At 38.4% G+C, this 9,217-nt stretch overlaps 1 protein-coding gene across 15 annotated transcripts in view; it reads right to left on the bottom strand.

The window, feature by feature from the left end:
* Positions 1-640: 640 nt before the first annotated feature.
* The window catches only part of ANKS1B (ankyrin repeat and sterile alpha motif domain containing 1B), a 452,709-nt gene continuing 444,132 nt past the window's right edge, over positions 641-9,217 (bottom strand). For 9 of the 15 annotated variants that reach the window (XM_086470676.1, XM_086470670.1, XM_086470690.1 and 6 more), the window contains 2 exons: positions 1,966-2,133; positions 641-751 (listed from right to left, as the gene is read on the bottom strand). In XM_086470676.1, the coding sequence (XP_086326802.1) occupies positions 641-751; positions 1,966-2,133 (279 nt within the window). The remainder of the gene's footprint in view (positions 752-1,965; positions 2,134-9,217) is intronic. The other 6 variants (XM_086470683.1, XM_086470696.1, XM_086470711.1 and 3 more) reach the window with 1 other exon arrangement.

Here is a 9,217-nt window from a genome sequence, read left to right as displayed (position 1 = left end):
ACCATTCATAAAACTCTGATCCTTCGTTACAACGCAAGAGGTTCCTATTTCTGAAGAGGATCAAAGGACACCAATGATTACATATAAAACCAGCGCACACAGAAATCAGGGTGCCTAATTTCTTGTCACTTTAATGAGTTCTTTACTCAACACAGTAATTATTAATGAATTCAGTGGTTTCACAAATACTCTATTTTTTAATTCTGGTTCTATTTCAATTAAAAACTGCCAAGATTTAAATAAAAAAACCAATCAAATATTCTACTTATAGGCAGCATTAGTAGTAGTTTAGAGACCTTTTGTGTTGTTTTTTTTTTTTTTAAAAAGTAGAATTCTAAAATAAGAAATCAAAGAAAGCACTGTGGCAGAGTCACAAGGGAGAACTGCGTGAAAAATAGGGTTTCTCACTCCTCTTGTGGACTGTAATTTTAAAAGTCTTCATATAGTGTCATTCTTCTGTCAGTGCTGCAGGAAGAAGAACATCACCAGAAATGACTGTCAGCCTTTTTTGTTAGTTACAAGGCCACTCATACAGTGCAGTCTTCCTCTCTGCTGGATTGAAATGTTGCCATAAAGGAAAGGCTGTGCTGTGACTGCTTGGCGTGCAAGGCACAACAAGGAACAGGGGGACAGTTTTGTATCAGAAAATTGTAGTTTCATACTTGGTATTAATGCCTCTTTTGGCTTCTTGTCCAGGTTCAACAATCCATGGTAGATTCGCAAGAGTCTTTTGTTCAGCTGGATCTATCTGCTTTAAGACAAATGCAAACATACAGACGAGTTACCATCTTTGTGCACAGCATTTCCAGCAGAAGTTTTTTCTTTAAACAAATAGAAGACACAACAAATCCTGTATTGACAAAGCCCTACAACAGCAAGAGCAGTGGCCTACGCTCCCATGTACCCATGGCTGCCCTCTTTTTCTGGTTCAGACCAGAGCTGGTCTACCCCCAAGCTCTAGAGCATCATAGTTCATTAAAGCCATGTTTGATCCTGAGAAGTTCTTTTGCTACTGAGACAGATCAGTCAGGAATCAGTCACAGCATCAGGAAATGGTCGTTCTTAAAATTTTATGGAGGAAGATTCTGTGTAATGGATGACAAAATGTACCGTCATACTTTTTTTTTTTTTTTTTCCCCTTTTCTCTCACCCAATAATTAAATATCAGAGAGTATAGTCCTCACTTTATAGCCACTGAACATGATATAGTGTGCGGTCATTTTTCCCCTTTCTCTCCCAAATCACCCTGTGCCTGTATTCTCACTTGATTTAAAATAGTTTTCATCATTTTTTTAAAAGCTCTTCCATAAAAGAAGATTTCTCTGTCATCTATGCACTTCACGAGGGCACTTTAAAGACAATCAATATATAGGCTCCAATGAGCTTGGATTCTTAGGAGTTTGGGATTCCAAAGAAAATATTGAAAAGGTGTTTTGGAACAGGAGAATCTGGTGAAGATCAAATAAAAAAAAAAAAAGGTAAGAAAAGAAGTTGCTTGGTCTGACAAGATAATTGTAAATTGATTTGGATTTGTAATTTGATTAGGGTACATATGCAGTGACTGTGTATCAATCAAGTTTGGTGGGGATTTTATTTCTCGAGAGGAGAACAGGAAAGCCTATGCAACTGCAGAGTTTTAGAGGCTCTGATCCTCACCTCTTAAAGAAGTACAATACATTGGAATTAAACCGAATCAATTAAAGCTCTGCAATTACTATAAAAGATATATCCACAATACTAGCCAAGCAACAGCTTAAACTGGAGGAATCTGAAATGAGCAGTTGTTTGAAATGGCTGCCTGCAGTAACACAACCCCACCAGCCGATGAGCAAAGGTGGCACGACTGAGACGTGGAGCATTTCTGACTCAACAGGTATATTTATTTACGCAGCTTCCAGTATACCAACTCTTAATTGTATAGCTGAATTTTGCTTTTTTTTCCACGCATAACTACCTTCTACTTACCACTGATTTCCGAATACTAACACGTGGTTTGGGAATAGGTTTGGAGGGTTTATTTTCAAAGCTTTCTGGGAGGGTTGAAGAATGGCCCCCTTTTCGTGCTTGTAGTGCAAGCTGATAGGCCACCTCAAATGCTTGTCCTAGCGTAAGAATGATTTCGTAAGCTAAATTCTGGAACAAAAGAAAAACAGTTAAAATTGGAGTGAGGTTGAATTATTGTCAGATACATAAAGTGGGGTAGTACTGTCTACAGAAGTGATTTGTAATGTAAATAATTAAAATCACACTGGTAATAACTTCCTTAATCTCTGTAATATTTACATCTGTCATTTGATTTCTCATTGAGTAAAAACAATCTAAATTTATTGTACTGAAAGTAATTACTTCTAAAAACCTTGAAAACATTGCCTCACTAGCCATGAAAACAGGAGTGGGTGAGTGTGTGTCATCTCTTTTTAGAACAAGTACATTAAGCCCCCCATCTTCCCAGCTCACCCGGTATCTGCTGCGCTCAGGCTCCCACCCACCTTGCACTACGGCACCTATCTGACATTCAGCCTTGCTCTATTTCAGAACTCCTCTGCGGACCTGTCCTCCTCCAGAGCTGGCAGCCCTGGGCGGGCACCTCGGAATGCTCTGGGCTCTCACCGAACAGCACGGGAAGAGGATGCAGTGCGGGTGTGATGCTTCCAAAAGGACAAAAAGCAAAAGCGCATGCTCTGCTCCACAGATGTGGTGCCCCTATGCGTGCATGAAAGCCAGTGCTCTGCTTCAGAGGCATGTTTCAAATGCTGGGGAAACCGCCTCGTGGTTTTGTTTTCTAGAAGTAGAATTGGTTGAGCTTAAACTGGCCTGTCAGAATACTCTTGTAAGCATGTGTGTGTGTGTGTTTGTTAGTTTGTATGACCAAAGCCAGGCTCTTAGGACCAAGACCAGTTGGGTGGTATATGTAGACTACTTTAAGTTCTCATTGCACATGTGAGAGAAAACCTGTTGAAAGGTTTCTAAACCATGCATGAGGAACCAGGGGGTCAGTATAAGTATTTTTTCAGTACAGTTTTACATCAACGAAAAAGCAGCTGTGAGTTTCAAATTTGCCCTTAATCTAAACTGCAAGGCAATTTTTCTTCAGGTTTGTGGCTTTGTTTTGGTGTACTTACTTCTAGGCTCCTATTAGAGCCTATTTCTAGGATACTAACCTTGCAATAATATTTTGAACTCCTGCAAAACTCCTGCAGGCTTGCCGCCTCAGAATAATTAATAAACCTTTGATGTAATTCAGAGGTTACCTTCTCCTTTCTCAACCTCTGTAGCCCATAGTTGGAAGCAATCCTACATCGCTTTGAAACCAACGGATCCCTTAAAATTCCCACATGTTGCTGATATAATGTTAAACGAGATATCTCTTCAGCTAGTCAAGTCTAACTGTTGAGTTTGCAATAAGCCAGAAAGCAATGCAAGATACTTGGAAGTACACTATCTGCCCTCCAATTGTTAAAACACAGTTAAAAGGATAAGCATTTTATTTCATCCCCCGCACTGTAATTTCACTGTAGTCATGAAGTAATTCCATTCCTTTGTTATCACGCACGTATACTGAGATAGAATAGGCTAAACTCAGCATATCTAGCTGATTATAAGAGCTTCTCATAAAGGTGCCAGCTCTGGTCTTTGTTAGGTCAGACAGAAAACAATTATACTCACCCACTGGGACATGCTCTCAGCTGTTACCACTGCGGTCACAACAGCAAGCTAGCCAAAGTTTCATAGCTTCCCAAATAAAAATGTCTGCCTGATTTGATAATAGCAGTCTCCAAATTGTCTCCCCTTTGACTTAAGGAAACTGGCAAGACTGAGAAACACTGAGGATGCACTTTGCCAGTGGAGTAATAAATGAAAGACTAAAGAGACTATTATAAAGTGCCCTGCCTTTTACCAGAACACTGGCTATGGAATTAAGTTTAACAGAGTATAATTGTTAAAAATGCACAGAATAACATTATTTGAAATGGAGTGTGCCTATTAGTAGGACAAGAATATTATTCCAAAGACTTCTTAATCAGCTGTCATGACAGTAAGATAGTGTACTATATCATCACAAGCTTGTCTACAGTGGATATTATTATTGCTAAGGAATATATCAACAGGACAGGGTGTTGTAATGGCTTGGAGAAAAAGCAGACTGCACAGTACTAGTGGGACTGAGAAGATGCACCATCCGGTGTGGAATATAAAAAGGTCACTGGGAGACAGGCCTGAAAAGCTCTGAGATAAGAGTGGAGACAAGCAGGGATTTTGCCATGCTGAGCCATAAATTCAGTCTGGGTCCTGCATCTCATCAAAAGCCACTATGATTTGTTGTCTTTTGTAGTCTGTAAAATTAAAAAATAGGCCTGCCTGGAGCCTGAAAGGCATGGGAAACATGTAACTGTTTCTATGGTTAATAAATACTCAAAGTATAGCAAATAAAACAGAACATTCACTGTTCTGTTCAAGATTCAAAATATGAACTGAACTGTAATTTGTACATAAATTTCATACATTGTGTACTGCGGTAGAGCCTTAATGAAGAGAAGTCTGCAAATGGAGGCAAGCAGGGCTTTAAAATTGTACCTTGTAAAATTTTTTAAAAAGCTATCTGAAAAATTATATTTAGAAAAAAGCAGGATTCCCTTGAGGATGACGGCGGAAAACCAAACCACAAAAATCTGTCATGGAAATTCTTCTGATGGAGTGAGGAAACTATTTGAATTTTTTACATGTGTGACAAAAGGAAGGAAGCAGGCCTGCTGCCCCAAAAGATGCTTAGCACAAAAGTTGTAAACCCCCTGGTCACTGTAGAAGACATTGACCCTTACAGCATCCTATCAAGCTTCTTAGAAAGGAGGCAAAACTTTTAGGACCATGGTGCTTCTGAGGCTGCTACAATCCCATACCTTGCTCTGCACAGCAAAGGAGGACAGTGAGTAAGCTAATGCCTCTAAGCAACAATTTCTGGGAGATGAGAAATTGAGGTCAATTGCCTTGTTTGCCATGTAACGGTACAATCCAATGCCCCAGTGCAAGTCTGAGTGAGGATTCTTCAGCTGCTTTAACTTAGCCAACCTCTTACAATGGCTAATTATCTTCTTACATTTTAACTGACTTTTTTTACTGTGTAAGTTACAGCAGGCGCTGCTTCTTCATTGTATTTTCATGTTTCTATAAAGCTATGTTGAGGCTTCAGGAATATTTTAAGAAAGAGAGTAAGATTTCCCTCTTTTCAGCTATAAAAACTTAAAGTGTTAGGTGATGACTTCCTTTCTTCTTTAAGATCAATGTCAAATCTGGTTGCTTCTGAAGACTGAATTTACTGAAGAAGCTTCCTTTGGCATCTTGCAGAAGATTAGTGTGAGCTACCCATCACACTGGATGTGTAGGAATGTCAATTAGGTCACCTTGTGTTCAAGGTACAGAACTTAAAATCGCAGTTGGCAAAATCGAGCAGAACAGAGTATATGGAACCATTACTTGAAAAAATCTGAAAAATCTCAATCCAATTCAAAATATCCATCCCCTGGGATGAAATCAATTGTCTCCTGCTTAGCCAGATGAGGGACTTAGGTCAAATGTTGAGGATTTCTTCTACAAAAGCCTGACAAGAAGGGAGGGTTACTTACTGGTAATGGGAGTTACCAATAGGAGAGATGCAGAGCTGACATACATATACATTTACACTGTTAAGTGCACATGTGTTTTATCCCCTCTAAACTACAAATCTTTTACTTTTGGGTGGATCTGGAACAGGCATTTATCTGCGCTTTCCAACTTGTCAGCCTTTGTACATTCAAGGGGAAGAAATCTCAGCTCGCCAAAGACGGTGTGATGAGACCAACATGGCTGGCATTTGCTTATAACAGCATCCTGGGCTGCATGAGGCTTTCATGATCAGCACTCCTGCAACCTAAATTCTTGATCCTTTCTAACTCTTGATTTAAAGCAATCATGGATGGCAAACTCTTCTAAATCCATCCCTCTCTTAATATGGCAGAAAAAGATATCCTGTACACAATGGGAGGATGGAAACAGGCCTTCAAAGTGGGCCTTTCATTCTGTTGCAAAAGCCACTGACGTAGACAAGAGAGGAGAGATTCCTTTGCTCACGAGGAAATGAAAGCTCCTTGTACCTAAGTGTGCTCCATTTCAAGAAGTTTGCCAGGAGCAACTGAAATGGTTTTACACGTTCCACCTAATGTGTCCCAGAGAGGGGCCTGTCTGGGCACGCTGCCTCTGGGTGCTGCAAAGGAAAGTTTTCTTTTTCTGGAGACATGGGGATGCCACACTAACTGTACTTGGATGATCATATGAACAGAGAAAAATTTTATAAAGTCCCCTAATGCCCTGGAAGAAGGCAATGAACAGAACTTTGAGACCTGAATGTGTGCTTTTTCTTCCCTGCTAAGTATGTATACTATTAGTTTCCAGTTCTTATCCAGGTTAAGTCTGGGCAATGAAGGACAAAAGAATACAGAAAAGAAGAAAAAAGTCTTTGTGTTATGCAGAGCACCAATCTAATCCTTGGCATAAGCAAGAGCAGAAATTGTTCCAATTTATTGGTTGTCTTCTATTCATAGGTGCACTGGGCAACGAAGGAATATCTGATGGAAATTACTTTGGATGTCTCCCTAAAATGAACCAGAATTTGGTATAGGAACTGTTATGATGGTTTGTTTCTCCAGAGGGAATCCTTCACTGGTAGTTTTAGAGCTGCTTTATAAGTGAATGAGTGTGAAGTGGATTTCAAGTATTGACCAATAAAAATCATCTTCTTCCCCCAAATCTTATCCCCTTCAAATTCTTCAATCGAGCCTGTTGTTTTTGCAATTTTTATTACAGAATTTAAATCTGAGTAAACAAGTTACATGTACAGTCACTCCTAAACAGTATCAGTAACGCTGGTAGTTGACATGTCACTACACTAAAATGCTTTCCTATCTGCAAAAATACTGTTCTTGCCCACACTTCCTGAGGAATTGAAGGACCTAAGAGAGTGACATTTTTTTCATACGATTGCATATATTGTACTACCATAATATATATGATTTAAGATGCATATTTTTTATACCTGATAGTAGATTTCTACCATTTTAAACCTTATTTTTTTTTAACATGATTGGACTCCTATTCATTGACAAATGGGTAGGACTGTTTCCATTAGCAAACTGGAAGATCAGGCTAACATAAATGTTAGACTTTAAATAGAAAATTTAATTTAGTGCATGCTTGCATTCTGAATATCTAGCTATTTAGCTATTTTCTATAGAGCTTGTACTTGCATCAAAAATGCTAGGTCCTGAAAAATAAAACAACACAAAAAGAGAATATTTGAGTAGGTAACAATCCCCCTAAGGATTAGGTTGCAGAAGTTAAGACAGGTAGACATTAAAGTTTCTGTATGGCTTAAAATAGCCATTTAAAGTGCCTGGGATATTAAATGCTCCTCCTAAGGTACGGGAAATGAGCAAAATATTGTAGTTATTCCTGGATCACTATTCTTTCTTTGCCAAGCAAAGAGAAATTGAATTTCATCTGCTATACCTTGGTCTATGTTTGTGCTTGATTATTAAACCTATAAATGAAACTGCGGTACTTTGAAACCATTAAGAAGTATTTAAATGGATCAGGAGAAATAATAACCTCATTCAATCAGTCTAATTTCAGCTGATTCACTTATCACTAAAATCTATATAATGTAACATCTTGTTGACCATGGTCTATTTTTAACACAGTTTCAAAGTTTTTTCTGCTCCCTGTGCACTAAAATGTCAGCAGAGAATTTAAACAACAAAAGCACTGAACCAAAACGCTAAAATTCCTTCTAATCTACCTTCCTGTATATCTTGCTATTTAATCTCTCCTACATGCTATTGCTCTGCAATGTTGACTATTTCCCCAGTACCAAACAAAATGTCTCAGTGCAGACATCTTTATTTTTTTTAAACATATTTATATTATGTAAGCATGTTTCAAGAACTCATACACATTATACTATACTAAAATATTTTTTTCTTGAATGATTTTAAAGTTTTAATAGCATCTTAAATTTCACTTGTGCTTAACTCAAAGGGCAAGTACTCCTGAAATTTTTGGACAACAAGCCCTCTTAGTCCTAAAAATTAGAGCCACTACTTGTTTCATCAAATTCAGCTTAAAACGGCATGACATAATTGACACATGCTCATGATTTCTTGAAACACTAGTAGTCTGTGCATTACCATCTAAGAAGCATAAATACAGGAAGAACTTAGTCATTTTCTACCAAAGGAACAGGAGCTGCAAGGACTTTTTCTGAAAGAACATTTTTCAGATTTTTAGGCAAGTAGATTTGAAGTAAGAATTAAAGCATTAATTTGCTATTTTCAAAATAAAGGCAGTCTTTTTGAAAAGGTAAAGATGCTGCTAAAATAAAATTTCACTGAATTCCGTACCTGTGTTATTTGTTAAGCTAAAACTCCCACTGACATGACAGAGAGAAGAGCAGAGCAGTACAAAGGGATAATATTATAATAAATAAATAAATAAATAAAATAATAACGATGTGTTGATGGTTATGGCAACCTCTTAACACAGGAACACAGAAAGAACAATGCAGAGATCTTTGTTATCACAGATGTTTCAAATCTTTCATGCTCATTGTGGTAGCCAAATATTCCTAGGACCTTTTGAGATATGTAATTAGCTACCTGTGTGGTCTCTGTCAGATTTGTAAGTGTTTCAGTTCTCTGGTTAAAGTAAGTGCAAAACTTTCCATACAGTCTCTATACATTTGTAAAGGAAGCTTCAGATTTCCAGTTTATTCAATATGTCAAAAAGTCTAAACAATATTTAGAGAGATGTTGGAGCTATTGGGACTGATCCAGCTTAATGCCGAAAGTTATGGAACAGCAGGGTAAGAAATCTGAAGAAATCACTTATGATGATAAGTGATCATCTAACATCTAACCTCTGGTCCGAAAAGCAGCCCACATCTCCTTTATGAAGGTGGGATGTGTTCAGGCTCAAAGGGTCCCCACAAGAAAGTGTTCAACCCTCTCACCCCTTGTTGGCTGGCATGGGATGGACACACGAGGGTAAAAGCCAAAATGCTGGACGTCACCAAACCCATCCTTCCCTGACTACACAGGCAGTACAACACAGCCAGAAACGCAGGTTGCCCTGCAAACTTGGTTTAAGCTAGTTCCTAAACCTACTGCTTAGCAGGATTGAGCACCATACA

Source organism: Leptosomus discolor, chromosome 1 (assembly GCF_034619465.1).
Source record: "Leptosomus discolor isolate bLepDis1 chromosome 1, bLepDis1.hap2, whole genome shotgun sequence".
NCBI lineage: Eukaryota > Metazoa > Chordata > Aves > Leptosomiformes > Leptosomidae > Leptosomus > Leptosomus discolor.
This window is presented reverse-complemented; position numbering and strand designations above follow the sequence as displayed.